Raw genomic sequence first — 24145 nt, 5'->3', positions numbered from 1 at the left:
GGCAGAGTATAGTACAGGATATTACAGTACACTTATTAAACAACCTACAACAGGTTGTGTATTAATGGCAGAGTATAGTACAGGATATTACAGTACACTTATTAAACCACCTACAACAGGTTGTGTATTAATGGCAGAGTATAGTACAGGATATTACAGTACACTTATTAAACAACCTACAACAGGTTATTACAGTACACTGGGAGTAGGAAAGGTGCAGCCGTCACCACGTAGAAAAAGAGCTTCAGTTGTTACAGTTGTTGATCAACCCAGTTGGACTGTGCCCCCAGAGGTAGACAGGAGCAGACCACTGGTCCCCTCTAAGCCAAACATGTTGTCTGGTCCTGTTTCAGCAGCGAGAGCTGACATCGGTAGCATGTCTGCTGAGCGGTTCCGTATCTTCCGAGCCGAGAAGACGTACAGTGTGAACGCTGGGAAGTGGTACTTTGAGTTTGAGGTGTTGACGTCGGGGGAGATGAGGGTCGGCTGGGCACGGCCCGGCTGTCTACCTGACCAGGAGCTGGGCTCTGACCACCACGCCTTCGTCTTCGACGGATTCAAGGTGAGTCAGAATGTGATTGATTGATTTTTATTGATTATCGTTAATTGAGGTTTATTAAAGGAAATGTTTCAACATGTAGAAGAAGTCTACAACCTGTAGACTTTCAAATGTGTCCACAGTACTTTCAGAGTACCTTATTTACCCAGAAGGCCTTTCATCCTTCCTAGACTTCCTAGAATTTTGCTATTTCCTGTTGGCAACTTCTAGGAAATTGTTCATACCTAGTTTCCGTGATAATCTATATGGTGTTTAGTTCAGTTATAGATATGCTTCAGGCTGTTATTCTCTCAGTAGGCATGGCAAACCTGATTTGGGGATTTCAGGTGTATCATCACAATAAATCAATCACAGCACGTTTTTTGGACTCATTCAGCAGTTTTTACCGGATTAAGGACAATACCATTGGTTCAGTTTATATTCCTAAAACATAAGATGAAAATGATGATGTCACAGCTTCATGTTGATAAATAGCCCAATGTCAAAACACAGCTTTAATGTGTCCAAATCAATAACCAATATGCAGAAACAGTTTGTGATATATTGAAAACAGAAACATAAAATGTACTGTACACATATACAGTGCCTTCAGAAAGGATTCACACCCCTTGACTTTTAACACATTCTGTTGTGTTACAGCCTGATTTAAAATGGGTTAAATTGAGATTTTGTGTCACTGGCCTACACACAATACCCCATAATGTAGAAGTGGAATTATGTTTTTAGAATTTCTTACAAATTAATTAAAAATGAAAAGCTGAAATGACTTGAGTCAATAAGTATTCAAGCCTACATACAGTGGGGAAAAAAGTATTTAGTCAGCCACCAATTGTGCAAGTTCTCCCACTTAAAAAGATGAGAGAGGTCTGTAATTTTCATCATAGGTACACGTCAACTATGACAGACAAATTGAGAATTTTCTTCCCAGAAAATCACATTGTAGGATTTTTAATGAATTTATTTGCAAATTATGGTGGAAAATAAGTATTTGGTCACCTACAAACAAGCAAGATTTCTGGCTCTCACAGACCTGTAACTTCTTCTTTAAGAGGCTCCTCTGTCCTCCACTCGTTACCTGTATTAATGGCACCTGTTTGAACTTGTTATCAGTATAAAAGACACCTGTCCACAACCTCAAACAGTCACACTCCAAACTCCACTATGGCCAAGACCAAAGAGCTGTCAAAGGACACCAGAAACAAAATTGAAGACCTGCACCAGGCTGGGAAGACTGAATCTGCAATAGGTAAGCAGCTTGGTTTGAAGAAATCAACTGTGGGAGCAATTATTAGGAAATGGAAGACATACAAGACCACTGATAATCTCCCTCGATCTGGGGTGCCACGCAAGATCTCACCCCGTGGGGTCAAAATGATCACAAGAACGGTGAGCAAAAATCCCATAACCACACGGGGGGACCTAGTGAATGACCTGCAGAGAGCTGGGACCAAAGTAACAAAGCCTACCATCAGTAACACACTACGCCGCCAGGGACTCAAATCCTGCAGTGGCAGACGTGTCCCCCTGCTTAAGCCAGTACATGTCCAGGCCCGTCTGAAGTTTGCTAGAGTGCATTTGGATGATCCAGAAGAGGATTGGGAGAATGTCATATGGTCAGATGAAACCAAAATATAACTTTTTGGTAAAAGCTCAACTCATCGTGTTTGGAGGACAAAGTATCCTTTGTTGCATCCAAAGAACACCATACCTACTGTGAAGCATGGGGGTGGAAACATCATGCTTTGGGACTGTTTTTCTGCAAAGGGACCAGGACGACTGATCCGTGTAAAGGAAAGAATGAATGGGGCCATGTATCGTGAGATTTTTAGTGAAAACCTCCTTCCATCAGCAAGGGCATTGAAGATGAAACATGGCTGGGTCTTTCAGCATGACAATGATCCCAAACACACCGCCCGGGCAACGAAGGAGTGGCTTCGTAAGAAGCATTTCAAGGTCCTGGAGTGGCCTAGCCAGTCTCCAGATCTCAACCCCCATAGAAAATCTTTGGAGGGAGTTGAAAGTCCGTGTTGCCCAGCTTGCACAATTGGTGGCTGACTAAATACTTTTTCCCCCACTGTAAGTTCAGGAGTAGAAATGTGCTTAACAAGTCATATAATAAGTTGCATGGACTCACTCTGTGTGCAATAATAGTGTTTAACATGATTTATGAATGATTACGTCATCTCTGTACCTCACGCATACAATTATCAGTCGAGCAGTGAATTTTAAACACAGATTCAACCACATAAACCAGGGAGGCTTTCCAATGCCTCACAAAGAAGGGCACCTATTGGTAGATGGGTAAAAATAAAAAAAGCAGACATTGGAATATCCCTTTGAGCATGGTGAAGTTATTCATTACACTTTGGATGGGGTATCAATACACCCAGTCACTACATGTGTCAGAGGGTGAATGGGCAAGACAAAATATTAAAGTGCCTTTTAACGGGGTATGGTAGTAGGTGCCAGGCGCACCGGTTTGTGTCAAGAACTGCAACACTTCTGGGGTTTTTCACGCTCAACAGTTTCCCGTGTGTATCAAGAATGGCCCACCACCCAAAGGACATCCAGCCAACTTGACACAACTATGGGAAGCAATGGGAGTCAACATGGGCCAGCATCCCTGTGGAACGCTTTCGGCACCTTGTAGAGTCCATGACCCAATGAATTGAGGCTGTTCTGAGGGCAACAGGGGGGGGGTGCAACTCAATATTAGGAAGGTGTTCCGAATGTTTAATACACTCAGTGTATTTCTCACCAGTTTAACCATTTAGAGATAAATTGTGCATAAGAGCATTTTTGTCACTGGGCTTTAGAAAGAGCTCCCATAGTGACTGTGCAGCAGCCCATTCATTGGACTTCCCTGCTCTCTCTCAGCGGGCAGAGGATGACGAGGCCCTGAGTGACTCACATCACATCTATGTGTGCCAACCAAATGGCACCCTATCCCTATGTGGTGCACTATTTTTTGATCGGAGCCCATAAGGGTGGTGGTCAAACATAGTGCGCTATAGAGGGAATAGGAGGCCATTTGGGACACATCCAGAATCAGGTGGAGAGGGGGGAGCTAGTTCTCTGAGAGGACGCTGAGAGTGTGTGGGACGTCATGGAAGGGGAGCCAGTACACTGTGGGGCTGGAAATAGACTGAATGCGTTGGCTGATTGAGGAATCAAGGACTCTCCATGGAACTATAGCGGGGGAGTGAGAGGGGGCAGAGACGGAGAGAGAGAGAGAGGGAGAGGGAGGAGGCAGAGAGAGGAAGGGGGGCAGAGAGGGAGGGGGTGCAGGGGGGAGATTGAGAGAGAGGGAGAGGGGGGAGGCAGAGAGAGAGAGAGAGGGAGAGGGGAGAGACAGAGAGAGAGAGAGAGGGAGAGGGAGAGGGAGAGGGGGAGACAGAGAGAGAGAACGGGAGGGGGAGGCAGAGGGAGGGAGGGAGGGGGGGTGCAGAGAGAGAGAGAGACAGTGAGGGAGGGGGAGAGAGAGAGGGGGAGAGAGAGAGAGGGAGGGGGAGGCTGTCATTTGCCTTTTACTGAGGAGTTGCTTCTGTCTGGCCACTCTACCATAAAGGCCTGATTGGTGGAGTGCTGCAGAGATGGTTGTCCTTCTGGAAGGTTCTCCCATCTCCACAGAGGAACTCTGGAGCTCTGTCAGAGTGACCATCGGGTTCTTGCAAGGCCCCTCTCCCCCGATTGCTCAGTTTGGCCGGGCGGCCAGCTCTAGGAAGAGTGTTGGTGGTTCCAAACTTCTTCTATTTAAGAGGCCACTTGTGTTCTTGGGGACCTTCAATGCTGAACACATTTTTTGGTACCCTTCCCTAGATCTGTGCCTCGACACAATCCTGTCTCGGAGCTCTACGGACAATTCCTTCGACCTCATGGCTTGGTTTTTGCTCTGACATGCACTGTCAACTGTGGGACCTTATATAGACAGCTGTGTGCCTTTCCAAATCATGTCCAATCAATTGAATTTACCACAGGTGGACTCCAATCAAGTTGTAGAAACATCTCAAGGATGATCAAAGGAAACAGGATGCACCTGAGCTCATTTTCGAGTCTCATAGCAAAGGGTCTGAATACTTATGTAAATAAGGTATTTCAGTTTTTGCTTTTGTCATTATGGGGTATTGTGTGTAGATTACTGAGGATTTTTATTTATTTAATGAATTTTAGAATAAGGCTGTAACGTAACAAAATGTGGAAAAAGTCAAGGGGTCTGAATACTTTCCGAAGGCACTAATAAGGCTGCGCTGGCTAAATCAATGCTGTAACCATCTGTGTTACTGCTAAGACCAGTTTTTGGTCAGTCTTAAATATCCCTCGTTGAAATTGGTTACAGCGTTGTTTTTAAGGACACACCTCTAATATGTTCACCCCTCCCACCTCATTAAGCGAGATGATGTTAGACAATTAAATTAGATAAACTTTTTTGCATGACAAAATTGCAAACTGACGTGCTTTTGACACGAAAATAGAACCCTACGTGTGTGTGTGTCTGTGTGTGTGTGTGTGTGTGTGTGTGTGTGTGTGTGTGTGTGATGCTGTCCATCAGTGATTCCCAACCTAATTTACTGAGATTGAGCATTTTGGACTAAAACAAAGGATATGTTGTTGCCCTACGAGTTGTGCAAAGTTGGTAGAATCTTTTTGAAAATGATTGACAGCTGCCAAAGTTGCTTCCACCAAGTGTTAACTCTGGGGTGTAAAGACATACGCTATCAAGACGTCTTAGGCTGTGTAGATCTGTAGGAAAATATATCAAATGTAGTCCCTTTTTAGATTACCGTACATTTTTAAGGCAGGAAAACGTGAAGACTGTGCACGGGTGGTGTAGACTTTCACTAGGCACTGATTGTATGCCTGTGTGTGTGTGTGTTTTAACATATCTAGGCGTGTGTGTGTTTTAACATATCTAGGTGTGTGTGTTTAAACATATCTAGGTGTGTGTGTTTTAACATATCTAGGTGTGTGTCGTTTAAACATATCTAGGCGTGTGTGTGTTTAAACATATCTAGGTGTGTGTGTTTTAACATATCTAGGTGTGTGTGTTTAAACATATCTAGGTGTGTGTGTTTTAACATATCTAGGTGTGTGTGTTTAAACATATCTAGGCGTGTGTGTGTTTAAACATATCTAGGTGTGTGTAGTTTAAACATATCTAGGTGTGTGTGTTTAAACATATCTAGGTGTGTGTGTGTTTAAACATATCTAGGTGTGTGTGTAGTTTAAACTTATCTACCTGTCTGTGTTTCAGGCCCAGCTGTGGCACCAGGGTAACGAGCACTTCGGCAGGTCGTGGAGCCCAGGTGACGTGGTGGGCTGTATGGTCGATCTGAACGAACACACCATGATGTTCACCCACAATGGAGAGGTGCTCCTGGACGACTCAGGGTCCGAACTGGCCTTCAAAGACTTTGAGGTTTGGGAAGGTCAGTGTGAACTGCTACTCAAATTGACTATCCTACCTACCCTGTGGTCCATGTCTGCCCTATATGTAACCTCACTACCCCACCCTATGGGTTAGAGGAGCGGAGAGGTTTTGCCTCGAGGAGCTTTCGTGTCACTTTGCTGATGAAGTCTAAAACCAAACGGAATTAAACCAAAACGGTTGGCGGTTCGGCGAACGTGGCGGTTGGCGAATGTACAGTCACTGGACAACAAACTGGATGATCTCCGTTGGAGACTATCCTATCGTAGAACTGTAATATTCTACGTTTCTCTGAGTCGTGGCTGAACAAGGACATGGATGTGTATACATCTCGCCGCCTTTTCTATGCATCGTCACGACGGGTCGGCGGCCTCGGGTAAGGTGGGGGGAAGGTGTATCTAATACCAGAAGATAAGCTATAGACCCTACTATTTACCAAGAGAGTTTTCATCTACACTGAGTATACAAAACGTTATGAACACCTGCTCTTTCCATGCCATAGACTGACCAGGTGAATCCAGGTGAAAGCTATGATCCCTTATTGATGTCACTTGTTAAATCCACTTCAATCAGTGTAGATGAAGGGGAGGAGTCAGGTTAAAGAAGGGTTTTTTAACCCTTGAGACAATTGAGACATGGGTTGTGTATGTGTGCCATTCAGAGGGTGAATGGGTAAGACTAAATATTGAAGTGCCTTTGTACAGGGTATTGAACAGGGTATGGTAGTAGGAGCCAGGCACACCGGTTTGAGTCAAGAACTGCAACGCTGCTGGGTTTTTCATGCTCAACAGTGTCCTGTGTGTATCAAGAATGGTCCACCACCCAAAGGACATCCAGCTAACTTGACACAACTGTGGGAAGCATTGGAGTCAACATGGGCCAGCATCCCTGTGGAACGCTTTTGACACCTTGTAGAGTCCATGCCCTGACGAATTGATGCTGTTCTGAGGGTAAAGGCGGGGGTGTGGGGGGGTCCTAATGTTTGGTATACTCAGTGTATATTTTTCGTGGCCTGTCTATTTACCACCACAAACCGAAGCTGGCACGAAGACCACACTCAACGAGTTGTATAAGGCCATAAGAAAACAAGAATATGCAAACCCAGAGGCGGCGCTTCTCGTGGCCTGTGATTTTAATACAGGGAAACGGAAATCCGTTTTAACTCATTTTTACCAGCATGTCACCTGTGCAACTAGAGCCAACATATTTCTAGATCTCCTGGATACAAGGCTCTCCCTCAGTTTGGCAAATCTGACCACAACTCTATCCTCCTGATTCCTGCTTACAAGCAAAAACTAAAGCAGGAAGCACCAGTGACTCGCTCAATACGGAAGTGGTCAGATGACGCAGATGCTAAGCTACAGGACTGTTTTGCTAGCACAGACTGGAACATGTTCCAGGATTCATCCGATGGCATTGAGGAGTACACCACATCAGTCACCGGCTTCATTAATAAGTGCATTGACAATGTCGTCCCCACAGTGACCGTGCGTACATATCCCAACCAAAAGCCATGGATTATAGGCAACATCCGCACTGAGCTAAAGGCTAGAGCTGCCGCTTTCAAGGAGCGGGACTCTAACCTGGACGCTTATAAGAAATCCCGCTACGACCTCCGACGAACCATCAAACAGGCAAAGCGTCAATACAGGACTAAGATTGAATCGTACTACACCGGCTCTGACGCTCGTCGGATGTGGCAGGGCTTGCAAAATATCACGGATTACAAAGGGAATCACAGCCGCGAGCTGCCCAGTGACACAAGCCTACCAGACGAGCTAAATTCCTTCTATGCTCGCTTCGATGCAAGCAACACTGAACCATACATTAGATGACCAGCTGTTCCAGGTGAATGTGTAATTTCGCTCTCCGTAGCTGATGTAAGACTTTTAAACAGGTTAACACTCCACAAGATGGATTACCAGGATGCGTACTCAGAGCATGCGCTGACCAGATGGCAAGTGTCTTCACTGACATTTTCAACCTCTCCCTCAACCTGTCTGTAATACCTAAATGTTTCAAGCAGACCACTATAGTCTCTGTGCCCAAGAATGCAAAGGTAACCTGTCTAAATGAGTATCGCCCCGTAGCACTCACATCTGTAGCCATGAAATTCTTTGAAAGGCTGGTCACGGCTCACATCAACACCATCATCCCAGACACCCTAGGCTCACTCGAATTCGCATACCGCCCCAAGAGATCCACAGATGACACAATCTCTAATGGGGGGGTCAAGCACGTCGAGAGTTTCAGGTTCCTTGGTGTCAACATCACTAAGGAATTAACATGGTCCACACACACCAACACAGTGATGAAGAATTTCAACCCTCAGAAAAGATTTGTCATGGGCCTTCAGATCCTCAAAAAAGTTATACAGCTGCACCATTGAGAGAATATTGACTGGCTGCATCACCGCTTGGCATGGCAACTGCTTGGCATCTGACCACAAGGCGCTACAGAGGGTAGTGCGTACGGCCCAGTACATCAAGGACCTCTATACCAGCAGGTTATGAGTGTCCAGGGAGAGTAGAGGTGTGGTATTCTCCCATACAGCAGGTTATGAGTGTCCAGGGAGAGTAGAGGTGTGGTATTCTCCCATACAGCAGGTTATGAGTGTCCAGGGAGAGTAGAGGTGTGGTATTCTCCCATACAGCAGGTTATGAGTGTCCAGGGAGAGTAGAGGAGGCAGTGAATGAGGCTCCACCTGTCTTAATGACAGCAGGTCAGCAGTAAGCAGAAATGGAAGAGGCAAGTGGAAGGGGGGAAAAGTAGGTAACTTGTCTGTCGGCCCTGCATTAAAGACCAAACTTGGTTAAAGACAATTTTAATAAATAAAAAAAAGTATACCAGTGTGATGGACATTTTTATGGTTGTACTTTTCTAATAACCAATTTCTGTGTTCATGTAAGTGCCTGGGAGAAATCCTCACTATCAGTATCTGTCATTTGGCAGTACGCCCAGAACCGTCTTTTGAGAAAGATATCTCAGTTTCAAGGTCTCAGCTTGAAGAGAATAATCCTTGTGAGGAATTGGTCTGTCACATGCATGAACTAATATTGGTCGGTCACATTAATTAATTAATTATGAATAATGAATAAGCTAAATCATGCAAATATAACTTTCTGTGTAAGTATATAAGCTCCTGATCGACATGTGTGCTTGGTGCATTGAGTTGGTTGGAACCTCTCCAGCGCGCTGATAATAAACAATGATTCATTTAAGATTGACTTCGAGTGTCCCTGTGTCGAATTTCCACGACACCAGTTTCATTTAAGGACCAAAAAATGTACAGCTGTGCCATATAGATTGAAAAAAAGTCAGGAAGAGATTTTTGATGTACCGATTCCATGGCACTTGGTTTATGAACTGATACGCAAAACGACGCCGGATTCCAAACGTATCATTTTTAAAATTTACATTATTATACAAAGTTCTTTCAACCAATATAATGTTATTGGTATGGGGGATACAACCTTCCCAGCTCTGCGGATTTTGCTGCGAAGAGACAGAGTCATTAGATATTTTTTTTGGGGGGTGGTACTGTCCATATGTAGCTTGTTTTTGGTCACAGGTCCAGGAATGGCTGAAGAATTGCACTATTTACCTGGAGCTAACCCTGTAGATAGCACTACTGGGTGATTTGAAAAGTCATAGTCAATCGATCAATTAATATAATAATACTTTTAGAAAAAATGTTTATCTTTAATTCACAATCTGTAGAAACAATGAGAATAGAAAGGTTCAGAACTTTTGTGAAACATCACAGCACAGTTAAAAAAATATATGGCAAATAGAAATCCAATATGGATGGTGTTAAGAGATAGATGGGAGGGGTTGAATGGAGCTGAAGGATGGGACCATCAACAACAAGATAACTAATGTAATATATATATATATATATATATATATATATATATATATATATATATATATATATATATATATATATATATATTAATATACCGTGTCCGTAAAATGTGCATACAGTGCATTCAGAAAGGATTCAGACCCCTTGACTTTTTACGTTTCAGCCTTATTCTAAAATGGATTAAATTAAATGTTTTCCTCATCAATCTACACACAATACCCCATAATGACAAAGCAAAAACAGTTGTTGTTTTTTGTTTGCAAATCTATAAAAAATTAACATCAGAAATACCTTATTAACGTAAGTATTCAGACCATTTGCTATGAGACTAGAAATTGAGCTCAGATGCATCCTGTTTCCATTGATCATCCTTGAGATGTTTCTACAACTTGATTGGAGTCCAACTGTGGTAAATTAAATTGATTGGAAATGATTTGGAAAGGCACACAGCTGTCTATATAAGGTCTCACAGTTGACAGTGCATGTCATAGCAAAAACCAAGCCATGAGGTCGAAGGAATTTTCCGTAGATCTCAGAGACTGGATTGTGTCGAGGCACAGATCTGGGGAAGGGTACCAAAACATTTCTGCAGCATTGAAGATCCCCAAGAACACAGTGGCCTCCATCATTTTAAATGGAAGAAGTTTGGAACCACCAAGAATCTTCCTAGAGCTGGCCGCCCGGCCAAACTGAGCAATCGGGGGAGAAGGGCCTTGGTCAGGGAGGTGACCAAGAACCCAATGGTCACTCTGAGAGCTCTAGAGTTCCTCTGTGGAGATGGGGAACTTTCCAGAAGGACAACCATCTCTGCAGCACTCCACCAATCAGGCCTTTATGGTAGAGTGGCCAGACAGAAGCCCCTCCTCAGTAAAAGGCACATGACAGCCCACTTGGAGTTTGCCAAAAGGCACCTAAAGACTCTCAGACCATGAGAAACAAGATTTTCTGGTCTGATGAAACCAAGATTGAACTCTGGAGGAAACCTGGCACCATCTCTACGGTGAAGCATGGTGGTGGCAGCATCACGCTGTGGGGATGTTTTTCAGCGGCAGGGACTGGGAGACTAGTCAGGATTGAGGCAAAGATGAACGGAGCAAAGTACAGAGAGATCCTTGATGAAAACCTGCTCCAGAGCGCTCAGGTCCTCAGACTGGGGCGAAGGTTCACCTTCCAACAGGACAACGACCCTAAGCACACAGCAAAGACAACTCAGGAGTGGCTTCGGGACAAGTCTCTGAATGTCCTTGAGTGGCCCAGCCAGAGCCTGGACTTGAACCCGATCGAACATCTCTTGAGAGACCTGAAAATAGCTGTGCAGCAACGCTCCCCATCCAACCTGACAGAGCTTGAGGATCGGCAGAGAATAATGGGAGAAACTCTCCAAATAAAAGGTGTGCCAAGCTTGTAGCATCATACCCAAGAAGACTCAAGGCTGTAATCGCTGCCAAAGGTGCTTCAACAAAGTACTGAGTAAAGGGTCTGAATACTTACGTAAATGAGATATTTCACTTATTATTTTTATTAGCAAACATTTCTGTAAACCTGTTTTTGCTTAGTCATTATTGGGTATTGTGTGTAGAATGATGAGGGGGGAAAACCTACTGGTTAGAATATGATAAGAACACATTGATGTTAGTGTTACCTACTGGTTAGAATGAGATAAGAACACATTGGGCGGCAGGTAGCTTAGTGGTTAAGAGCGTTGTGCCAGTAACCGAAAGGTTGCTGGTTCTAATCCCCGAGCCGACTAGGTGAAAAATCAGTTGATGTGCCCTTAAGCAAGGCACTTAACCCTAATTGCTCATGTAAGTCGCTCTGGATAAGAGCGTCTGCTAAATGACTAAAATGTAAAATGTAAATGTAATGTTAGTGTTACCTACTGGTTAGAATGAGATAAGAACACATTGATGTTAGTGTTACCTACTGGTTAGAATGAGATAAGAACACATTGATGTTAGTGTTACCTACTGGTTAGAATGAGATAAGAACACATTGATGTTAGTGTTACCTACTGGTTAGAATGAGATAAGAACACATTGATGTTAGTGTTACCTACTGGTTAGAATGAGATAAGAACACATTGATGTTAGTGTTACCTACTGGTTAGAATGAGATAAGAACACATTGATGTTAGTGTTACCTACTGGTTAGAATGAGATAAGAACACATTGATGTTAGTGTTACCTACTGGTTAGAATGAGATAAGAACACTTTGATGTTAGTGTTACCTACTGGTTAGAATGAGATAAGAACACATTGATGTTAGTGTTACCTACTGGTTAGAATGAGATAAGAACACATTGATGTTAGTGTTACCTACTGGTTAGAATGAGATAAGAACACATTGATGTTAGTGTTACCTACTGGTTAGAATGAGATAAGAACACATTGATGTTAGTGTTACCTACTGGTTAGAATGAGATAAGAACACATTGATGTTAGTGTTACCTACTGGTTAGAATGAGATAAGAACACATTGATGTTAGTGTTACCTACTGGTTAGAATGAGATAAGAACACATTGATGTTAGTGTTACCTACTGGTTAGAATGAGATAAGAACACATTGATGTTAGTGTTACCTACTGGTTAGAATGAGATAAGAACACATTGATGTTAGTGTTACCTACTGGTTAGAATGAGATAAGAACACATTGATGTTAGTGTTACCTACTGGTTAGAATGAGATAAGAACACTTTGATGTTAGTGTTACCTACTGGTTAGAATGAGATAAGAACACATTGATGTTAGTGTTACCTACTGGTTAGAATGAGATAAGAACACATTGATGTTAGTGTTACCTACTGGTTAGAATGAGATAAGAACACATTGATGTTAGTGTTACCTACTGGTTAGAATGAGATAAGAACACATTGATGTTAGTGTTACCTACTGGTTAGAATGAGATAAGAACACATTGATGTTAGTGTTACCTACTGGTTAGAATGAGATAAGAACACATTGATGTTAGTGTTACCTACTGGTTAGAATGAGATAAGAACACTTTGATGTTAGTGTTACCTACTGGTTAGAATGAGATAAGAACACATTGATGTTAGTGTTACCTACTGGTTAGAATGAGATAAGAACACATTGATGTTAGTGTTACCTACTGGTTAGAATGAGATAAGAACACATTGATGTTAGTGTTACCTACTGGTTAGAATGAGATAAGAACACGTTGATGTTAGTGTTACCTACTGGTTAGAATGAGATAAGAACACGTTGATGTTAGTGTTACCTACTGGTTAGAATGAGATAAGAACACGTTGATGTTAGTGTTACCTACTGGTTAGAATGAGATAAGAACACGTTGATGTTAGTGTTACCTACTGGTTAGAATGAGATAAGAACACGTTGATGTTAGTGTTACCTACTGGTTAGAATGAGATAAGAACACATTGATGTTAGTGTTACCTACTGGTTAGAATGAGATAAGAACACTTTGATGTTAGTGTTACCTACTGGTTAGAATGAGATAAGAACACGTTGATGTTAGTGTTACATACTGGTTAGAATGAGATAAGAACACGTTGATGTTAGTGTTACCTACTGGTTAGAATGAGATAAGAACACATTGATGTTAGTGTTACCTACTGGTTAGAATGAGATAAGAACACTTTGATGTTAGTGTTACCTACTGGTTAGAATGAGATAAGAACACATTGATGTTAGTGTTACCTACTGGTTAGAATGAGATAAGAACACATTGATGTTAGTGTTACCTACTGGTTAGAATGAGATAAGAACACATTGATGTTAGTGTTACCTACTGGTTAGAATGAGATAAGAACACATTGATGTTAGTGTTACCTACTGGTTAGAATGAGATAAGAACACATTGATGTTAGTGTTACCTACTGGTTAGAATGAGATAAGAACACGTTGATGTTAGTGTTACCTACTGGTTAGAATGAGATAAGAACACGTTGATGTTAGTGTTACCTACTGGTTAGAATGAGATAAGAACACGTTGATGTTAGTGTTACCTACTGGTTAGAATGAGATAAGAACACGTTGATGTTAGTGTTACCTACTGGTTAGAATGAGATAAGAACACGTTGATGTTAGTGTTACCTACTGGTTAGAATGAGATAAGAACACGTTGATGTTAGTGTTACCTACTGGTTAGAATGAGATAAGAACACTTTGATGTTAGTGTTACCTACTGGTTAGAATGAGATAAGAACACGTTGATGTTAGTGTTACCTACTGGTTAGAATGAGATAAGAACACATTGATGTTAGTGTTACCTACTGGTTAGAATGAGATAAGAACACATTGATGTTAGTGTTACCTACTGGTTAGAATGAGATAAGAACACTTTGATGTTAGTGTTACCTACTGGTTAGAATGAGATAAGAACACGTTGTTAGTGTTACCTACTGGTTAGAATGAGATAAGAACACGTTGATGTTAGTGTTACCTACTGGTTAGAATGAGATAAGAACACATTGATGTTAGTGTTACCTACTGGTTAGAATGAGATAAGAACACGTTGATGTTAGTGTTACCTACTGGTTAGAATGAGATAAGAACACATTGATGTTAGTGTTACCTACTGGTTAGAATGAGATAAGAACACGTTGATGTTAGTGTTACCTACTGGTTAGAATGAGATAAGAACACTTTGATGTTAGTGTTACCTACTGGTTAGAATGAGATAAGAACACGTTGTTAGTGTTACCTACTGGTTAGAATGAGATAAGAACACATTGATGTTAGTGTTACCTACTGGTTAGAATGAGATAAGAACACATTGATGTTAGTGTTACCTACTGGTTAGAATGAGATAAGAACACATTGATGTTAGTGTTACCTACTGGTTAGAATGAGATAAGAACACATTGATGTTAGTGTTACCTACTGGTTAGAATGAGATAAGAACACATTGATGTTAGTGTTACCTACTGGTTAGAATGAGATAAGAACACATTGATGTTAGTGTTACCTACTGGTTAGAATGAGATAAGAACACATTGATGTTAGTGTTACCTACTGGTTAGAATGAGATAAGAACACTTTGATGTTAGTGTTACCTACTGGTTAGAATGAGATAAGAACACTTTGATGTTAGTGTTACCTACTGGTTAGAATGAGATAAGAACACGTTGTTAGTGTTACCTACTGGTTAGAATGAGATAAGAACACGTTGATGTTAGTGTTACCTACTGGTTAGAATGAGATAAGAACACATTGATGTTAGTGTTACCTACTGGTTAGAATGAGATAAGAACACATTGATGTTAGTGTTACCTACTGGTTAGAATGAGATAAGAACACATTGATGTTAGTGTTACCTACTGGTTAGAATGAGATAAGAACACATTGATGTTAGTGTTACCTACTGGTTAGAATGAGATAAGAACACATTGATGTTAGTGTTACCTACTGGTTAGAATGAGATAAGAACACATTGATGTTAGTGTTACCTACTGGTTAGAATGAGATAAGAACACATTGATGTTAGTGTTACCTACTGGTTAGAATGAGATAAGAACACATTGATGTTAGTGTTACCTACTGGTTAGAATGAGATAAGAACACATTGATGTTAGTGTTACCTACTGGTTAGAATGAGATAAGAACACATTGATGTTAGTGTTACCTACTGGTTAGAATGAGATAAGAACACATTCCAAGTGATGGTCACTGTAGCAGTAAGTAGGACCTGTAGACCAGTGGAGGCTGCTGAGGGGAGGACGGCTCATAATAACGGCTGGAACGGAGCAAATGGAATGGCATCAAACACCTGGAAACCATGGAAACCATGTGTTTGATGCATTTGATACCATTCCACTGATTCCGCTCCAGTCATTAACACAAGCCTGTCCTCCCCAATTAGGGTGGCTAGGCTCCTGCCCTATGGGCCGTTCTGGCTCCTGCCCTATGGGCCGTTCTGGCTCCTGCCCTATGGGCCGTTCTGGCTCCTGCCCTATTGGCCGTTCTGGCTCCTGCCCTATGGGCCGTTCTGGCTCCTGCCCTATGGGCCGTTCTGGCTCCTGCCCTATGGGCCGTTCTGGCTCCTGCCCTATGGGCCGTTCTGGCTCCTGCCCTATGGGCCGTTCTGGCTCCTGCCCTATAGGCCGTTCTGGCTTGGGCAAGGCTTACTTACTTATAATGGTTAACATAACAATGCCCATTCTCTGCCCTCTCTGTAGGTTTCATCCCAGTGTGCAGCCTGGGTGTGTGCCAGGTCGGCAGGATGAACTTTGGTAAAGACGTGAGCACGCTGAAGTACTTCACTATCTGTGGCCTGCAGGAGGGCTACGAACCCTTCGCTGTCAACATGAACAGAGACCTCACCATGTGGCTCAGCAAGAGGCTGTCTCAGTTCATCCCTGTACCTCCACAGCATGAACACATTGAGGTGAGAGTCCAAGTCCACAGCCAGTTTAGCCCCGTTGCCTTAACATTAGGTTGCCAGGACTGTCCTTGAGCGTTGTCCCTGCTCCCCCTGGTGTAATGGCGTATTGGAGTTTGATAAAGTGAACCTCTATTTATATTTATAAGCCTCCTTTTATATGTGTTGTTGAGCATATTTGTTCTTCAAGATGTTTGAAAACAACCGATGTTGGTAACCTACACCGAGGATACCAATCATTAGGAACACCTTCCTAATATTGAGTTGCACCCCCCCTTTTGCCCTCAGAACAGCCTCAATTCGTCGGGGCATGGACTCTACAAGGGGTCGAAAGCGTTCCACAGGGATGCTGGCCCATGTTGACTCCAATGCTTCCCACAGTTGTGTCAAGTTGGCTGGATGTCCTTTGGGTGGTGGGGTGTTCTTGATACACACAGGAATCTGTTGGCTGGATGTCCATTGGGTGGTCCTCTGTAGCTCAGCTGGTAGAGCACGGCGCTTGTAACGCCAAGGTAGTGGGTTCGATCCCCGGGACCACCCATACACAAAAATGTATGCACGTATGACTGTAAGTCGCTTTGGATAAAAGCGTCTGCTAAATGGCATATTATTATATTATTATTATTATATTGATGCACACGGAAAACTGTTGAGCGTGAAAAACCCAGCAGCGTTGCAGTTCTTGACACAAACCGGTGCTATGTTGGTAACCTATAATAATAATAATAATAATAGATCCAAGGATTTGTCTAGCGCTTTACTCATACCCATAGACCTATGTTGACCTGCTATGGTATGGCTATTCAACCAAATGGCTGCCTCATAATGCCCTGTTCCCTTGTCGTCTGGTCTTTCTAAAAGGTCACGAGGACGGACGGCACCGTGGACACTTTTCCGTGTCTCAAGGTCACCCAGAGGTCGTTCGGCTCCCAGAACAGTAACCCAGACATCACCTTCTATCGCCTCAGCATGCCTATAGAGTGTAACGAGGTCCTGGCCAAGTCACCTGGCGGGACGCTGCAAGCTGGTGGGGGCTTCTCCTTCTCCTCTAAGAAAGACCTGGACGACTTTGAGACCGTGTCCGACTTCGAGGTGCTCTTTCCTGCTCCTCTCTCTTCTCCTTCTCCTTCTCCTCTCTCTTCTCCTTCTCCTTCTCCTTCTCCTTCTCCTTCTCCTTCTCCTTCTCCTTCCTTCTTCTCCTTCTCCTTCCTCCTTCTCCTTCCTTCTTCTCCTTCTTCTCCTTCTCCTCTCTCCTTCTCCTTCTCCTCACTCCTTCCTTTTCCTTCTCCTTCTCCTTCTCCTCTCTCCTTCTCCTTCTCCTTCCTTCTTCTCCTTCTCCTTCTCCTCTCTCCTTCTCCTTCCTTCTCCTTCTCTCTCCTTCTCCTTCTCTCTCCTTCTCCTTCTCCTTCTCCTTCTCCTTCTCCTTCTCCTTCTCCTTCTCCTCTTTCCTTCCTTCTCCTTCCCCTTTCCTTCTCCTTCTCCTTCTCCTCCTCCTTCTCCTCTCTCCTTCTCCTTCTCCTTCCTTCTTCTCATTTTCCTTCCTTCTTCTCCTTCTCCTTCTCCTTCCTTCTCCTTCCTTCTTCTCCTTCCTTCCTTCTCCTTCTCCTTCCTTCTTCTCCTTCTCTCTCCTTCTCCTTCTCCTTCTCCTTCTCCTTCTCCTTCTCCTTCTCCTTCTCCTCTTTCCTTCTCCTTCTCCTTCCCCTTTCCTTCTCCTTCTCCTTCTCCTTCTCCTTCTCCTTCTCCTTCTCCTTCTCCTCTCTCCTTCTCCTTCTCCTTCCTTCTTCTCATTTTCCTTCCTTCTTCTCCTTCTCCTTCTCCTTCCTTCTCCTTCCTTCTTCTCCTTCCTTCCTTCTCCTTCTCCTTCCTTCTTCTCCTTCTCTTTCCTTCCTTCTCCTTCTTCTCTTTCTCCTTCTCCTTCTCCTTCTCCTTCCTCCTTCTCCTTCTCCTTCTCCTTCTCCTTCTCCTTCTCCTTCTCCTTCTCCTTCCTTCTTCTCCTCTCTCCTTCTTCTCCTTCTCCTTCTCCTTCTTCTCCTTCTCTCCAATAGGCAGAGGGTAGCATAATTTTCTGATTCTCTGTAATAATGGTATGGGAATAATTATGCATTTTATTTTGTAAAGGGGTTTCTTGCATAAAACACCACAACATTTTCAGTCACCTCCTTGTCTGAAGGACAAGTGGATAAACAGGTTAATTAATGTCAAGCCCTGCATGTTTTTATCAAAAGTCTCATGGAATATAGGCCTACGTTGAACACCACACATTGGCTGCTACTGTAGGCTGAATGACAGAACAGCTGTTTCCATGTTAAAATGTTATGGGATGCATTTTCTCCATTGTTGTTGATGGTAGGCCTACATTGTGACCTGAAGCTGGACTCGCCTTCATTGACTGTTTTAACAGTGTTCACAGTAAACGCGCGGCGGGAAGTTCAAGTTTGCTCTCAGCAGACCTGAAATTTGCTCACTATCGAAAAATATTAGAGGGAACATTTCAAGCAATGTACCTTTTGTAGTTGTATTGTTTCTATGTTACAGTTTGTTCCTCTCCTCCTCAGGTGTTGACGAAGTCCGCCCACAGCACCCTGGGCTCCAGCCTGGACCAGGAGAAGGACCAGTTCAACAACCAGAAAGACTACAACCAGGACAAACCCTCCAAGTTAAAGCAGAGGTTTGTAGATTATAGTTAGGACCAGGGGTTTCCCCTGACCAGGGAAAACTCTGGGTCCTAGTTATAGTCTATCACCTCCCTGCCCCTTTCCTTGGTCTCTATGTAATACAGCTATATGTAAACAACGCAGTAGGAGAGGAGTCTAATGCCGGGCCTCAATACCACTTCTATAGTTCTACAACATGTCTCAGCTATATTAACACCACATATAAACAATATATGCACAGTGTTGAATTTACTAAGCCCAGATAGTCTGCATTAGGCTCCATCTCTTGCTGTCGGCAGATTTGGGGTCAATTCCATTTCAATACCAGTAAATTCAGGAAGTACAATTTAATAGGATTTTTTTTTTTATGGGTTTGGCTGTCAGTGTGTTTTGATGTCCCAGTGCCATTCCTCTCTCTCTCTCTCTCTCTCTCTCTCTCTCTCTCTCTCTCTCTCTCTCTCTCTCTCTCTCTCTGTCTCTCTCTCTGTCTCTCTCTCTCTCTCTCTCTCTCTTCTCTCTCTCTCTCTCTCTCTCTCTCTCTCTCTCTCTCCTCTCTCTCTCTCTCTCTCTCTCTCTCTCTCTCTCTCTCTCTCTCTCTCTCTCTCTCTCTCCCTCTCCCTCTCCCTCTCTCTCTCCCTTCTCTCTCTCTCTCTGTCTCTCTCCCTCTCTCCTCTCTCCTCTCTCCTCTCTCCTCTCTCCCTCCTCTCTCTCTCTCTCTCTCTCTCTCTCTCTCTCTCTCTCTCTCTCTCTCTCCCTCCCCTCCCTCTCCCTCTCTCTCTCTCTCTCTCTCTCTCTCTCTCTCTCTCTCTCTCTCTCTCTCTCTCTCTCTCTGTCTCTCTCTGTCTCTCTCTGTTTCTCTGTGTGTCAGGTTCATGTTGTTTTCAGGGTTGTAGTTATGTCTCTCTCTGTGTGTGTAGATTCATGTTGAAGAGGACCAAGCCAGAGTTGACCAGCAGTACCTCTTCAGCCCGTGTATCAGAGGAGGTGTTATCTGACAGGGATGACTATGACTTCTTCATGCAGACCTCCACTGTAAGAACATGTTGGATTTTCTCTGTTGCCGTTTGACACTAGATAAAGTATGTACCCATCACCGGTATGATATCTTCCCATACTATAACTGTGGTCCTCTGTAGTTCAATTGGTAGAGCATGGCGCTTGTAACGCCAGGGTAGTGGGTTCGATCCCCGGGACCACCCATACGTAAAAATTTATGCGCATATGACTGTAAGTCGCTTTGGATAAAAGCGTCTGCTAAATGGCATATTATTATTATTATTATTATTATTATTATTATTATTATTATTATTATTATTATTATTATAACACTGACCATTTAAATACAACCATGTTTTAGTGCATTGTGTAATAGTCAGTAAAAAGTATCATGTGATTCCAATGTATTGGCCAATTCCAATGTATTACACATTTAATACATGAAAACCAAGTGTCCTCCGTCTCCCCAGTCCTCCTCAGGGCTGTAACATGTCATTCCAATGTATTGGCCAATTCCAATGTATTACACATTTAATACATGAAAACCAAGTGTCCTCCGTCTCCCCAGTCCTCCTCAGGGCTGTAACATGTCATTCCAATGTATTGGCCAATTCCAATGTATTACACATTTAATACATGAAAACACGTGTCCTCCGTCTCCCCAGTCCTCCTCAGGGCTGTAACATGTCATTCCAATGTATTGGCCAATTCCAATGTATTACACATTTAATACATGAAAACACGTGTCCTCCGTCTCCCCAGTCCTCCTCAGGGCTGTATCATGTCATTCCAATGTATTGGCCAATTCCAATGTATTACACATTTAATACATGAAAACACGTGTCCTCCGTCTCCCCAGTCCTCCTCAGGGCTGTATCATGTCATTCCAATGTATTGGCCAATTCCAATGTATTACACATTTAATACATGAAAACACGTGTCCTCCGTCTCCCCAGTCCTCCTCAGGGCTGTATCATGTCATTCCAATGTATTGGCCAATTCCAATGTATTACACATTTAATACATGAAAACACGTGTCCTCCGTCTCCCCAGTCCTCCTCAGGGCTGTTCGGTGACCGTATTACCGCCACACCGGCGGTCACGAGTCATGAAGGCAGTCAAACTCCACATGACCTGTTTAGTCACGGTAACTAGGCTTCTCCAAGCTCTGATGCTGCTGCTGGTCATTAGTAGCCTACCAAACTTGCTAAATGCCTGGTAGTCAGCACTCTATTGTCCCTCTAATCACTCTGACATCAATGCAAATGTATTACAAAATCTAATCAAACACTTCATGAGAGTCGATGAGCTCATGTTGTGCAACATTTCTATAGGCTATGCAATTGAGGAGAAAACAGAGTGATGGCCTCTACTGAAAAGAGGAGGATCCCATCAGCTTTCTATAGGCTAGGCCTACTATATTTATTTCTCATAACATTAAGCTCATTGCTTCTCTTTACAACAGGAGTACAGCCTACCTGGCTCGCATGAAAATAAACCACGGGGAAAAGCGTCCTCCATTCGCTATTTAAGTGCATAGATGACATGTATTTTTTTCCCGCTGCCCCTGTTTTGATACAGGTGCATGATAACGGTCCATTCTAAATCAAAACAAATGTCACACATATATTCTCCTGAGTGGCGCAGTGGTCTAAGGCACTGCATCGCAGTGCTAACTGTGCCACTAGAGATCCTGGTTCGAATCCAGGCTCTGTCGCAGCCGGCCGTGACCGGGAGACTCATGGGCGGCGCACAATTGGCCCAGCGTCGTCCAGGGTAGGGGAGGGAATGGCCGGCAGGGATGTAGCTCAGTTGATAGAGCATGGCATTTGCAATGCCAGGGTTGTGGGTTCGATTCCCACTGGGGGCCAGTATAAAAAAAAAAAATGTATTCACTAACTGTAAGTCGCTCTGGATAAGAGCGTCTGCTAAATGACTAAAATGTTAATGTAAATGTATATTATTTAGTATATCTAAAGACAAGATAAAAAGATGAAATCAAGTATAGTCTGATGGGTGAGAATATTAGCCTGTCACTTGTGAATGATATATTATCCCTTGTGAATGATGCCCTGCATAAGAAACAATGCCTTTTTTTTTGCGACTTGTTCGAAATCATAGTCGCACACCTCATGTAGCCTAGCCCATAGGCCTATATGTTTTAATAAGGTTTGGATCACAACTAAAGTGGCCAAATAACTTCTAATTAACTTATAATTTACAAGAGGTGTAGAGCCTAACTGGCATACACTACCGGTCAATAGGTTTAAAACACCTACTCATTCAAGGGTTTTTCTTAATTTTTTTACTATTTTCTACATTGTAGAATAAGACATCAAAACTATGAAATAACACATATGGAATCATGTACAGTCGTGGTCAAAAGTTTTGAGAATGACACAAATACTAATTTTCACAAAGTCTGCTGCCTCAGTTTTGATGATGGCAATTTGCATATACTCCAGAATGTCATGAAGAGTGATCAGATGAATTGCAATTAATTGCAAAGCTATTTTACCAAGAAGGAGAGTGATGGAGTGATGGAGTGCTGCATCAGATGACCTGGCCTCCACAATCCCCCCGACCTCAACCAAACTGAGATGGTTTGGGATGAGTCGGACGGCAGAGTGAAGGAAAAGCAGCCAACAAGTGCTCAGCATATGTGGGAACTCCTTCAAGACTGTTGGAAAAAGCATTCCAGTTGAAGCTGGTTGAGAGAATGCCAAGAGTGTGCAAAGCTGTCATCAAGGCAAAGGGTGGCTACTTTGAAGAATCTGAAATATAAATTATATTTTGATTTGTTTATCACTTTTTGGTTACTACATGATTCCATATGTGTTATTTCATAGTTTTTGATGTCTTCACTATTATTCTACAATGTAGAAAATAGTACAAATAAAGAAAAACCCTTGAATGAGTAGGTGTTCTAAAACGTTTTACCCTTAGTGTATATAAGCAGCGTATGAGTTTCAAGTTTGTGGAGAAAAAAAATTCACCATAAAAATGCACCTTTATAATAAAAGCATTAAAAAGCATAATCGCATTTGCGGTCACTTTTGAGAATGGTGTTTTCCTGCTAATGGAACATTTGCGCGTATAGTCTACTGCCGTGTGCACATTGCTGCGCTTATAATGTGAAGAAATAATAGTTTATCAACATTTTAAGCGAAACGTTGTAATCTGTTGCGTAAAGAAAATTGAAATACTTCTGATCTGTTGCATCAACCACATTGCGTAAAAAATGTTTTTTGATGCTAGTGGTTGTATTAATTTGGGATCTATCGCATCCCACAACTGTCCCAGACTATGTTTGGAATATTTATTTATCTCACAGAATAGAACAGGTCGACTTTAGTACTATGGGGGATAGTAGATTGACATAGGCTAGTGCTTCTGCTGTTCATTAGGCCGACTCATCTTGTTGGCTGACGAAAAGTAAATGTGGACAGTTCTTCCAATATCTTCAATATGCACCTCGTCCCCGATGTGTCTGTCTTCACTTGTAGCCTGTGAGAAAGACCCGATCACGTGATGGAGAGCCTTGTGAGTTAGAGGTGTTTCGGAGCGTGCAGCACTCAGGGAGAACGGCACAACGGCCACTGGCCGCAAAAGGCATGGATTTTCTTAGGGTGCATTACGGCCACACAAAAGGGATGCTGCCGTGAAATTCGAGAAATTATCAAGTGCTTGTCAAATTGTGAATGCGTGACTGATGAAGTGTGTACAGCCTGCGCAAAAAACAAAGCAGAGCTCATGCCTTTCAAGGCGACTTTTTTCAAATCATCATTAGAGTCTCATCATGCAGCCTTACAATGTATTAAAAATCTAAACATATAGCCCAAGGTTTGTAGAACAACTAAAGTTACATTAATAACTCTAAATTAAGTATATAGGAGGACCTGTTTCTTTGTTAACCGCTCAACACAGAACAGACACATGTGCGCACTCCCTCAAATCGTTTGGAGAAAATATTTATATTTTATTCAGCTTTGTTCAGTTGTATTTTTCATACTATAAAATAATATAAAATAATGCCACGGAATTATAAGTAAATCTCGTCTGCTAAATGAACTAGTGTATGTGTGGAAGCCAGGAGATGCTAAATGTGTTTATGTTAATTAACGGTCAATTACCGTGAGGCCGACAGTTATTTGCTTGACAATCACCACAGCCCCAGTACTACTACTACTGGCTGTATATAACCCTATATAACCCTATATAACCCTATATAACCCTATATAACCCTTTATAACCCTATATAACCCTATATAACCCTACAG

General features: G+C 42.7%; 1 protein-coding gene across 1 annotated transcript in view; it reads left to right on the top strand.

The window, feature by feature from the left end:
- LOC121571992 (ryanodine receptor 2) overlaps positions 1–19901 on the top strand; it is a gene marked incomplete at its 3' end in the record, with an annotated part of 179646 nt that extends 159745 nt beyond the window's left edge. The window contains exons 28-33 of the mRNA XM_045217362.1: positions 354–562; positions 5811–5985; positions 16013–16221; positions 17077–17307; positions 18771–18883; positions 19787–19901. Of these exons, the coding sequence (XP_045073297.1) occupies positions 354–562; positions 5811–5985; positions 16013–16221; positions 17077–17307; positions 18771–18883; positions 19787–19901 (1052 nt within the window). The remainder of the gene's footprint in view (positions 1–353; positions 563–5810; positions 5986–16012; positions 16222–17076; positions 17308–18770; positions 18884–19786) is intronic.
- Between the last annotated feature and the right edge of the window lie 4244 nt (positions 19902–24145).

This window comes from Coregonus clupeaformis, unplaced genomic scaffold, assembly GCF_020615455.1.
Source record: "Coregonus clupeaformis isolate EN_2021a unplaced genomic scaffold, ASM2061545v1 scaf1028, whole genome shotgun sequence".
Taxonomy (NCBI): Eukaryota; Metazoa; Chordata; class Actinopteri; order Salmoniformes; family Salmonidae; genus Coregonus; species Coregonus clupeaformis.
Note: the sequence above shows the minus strand (reverse complement) of the source record. Positions and strands in the feature narration are given on the sequence as shown.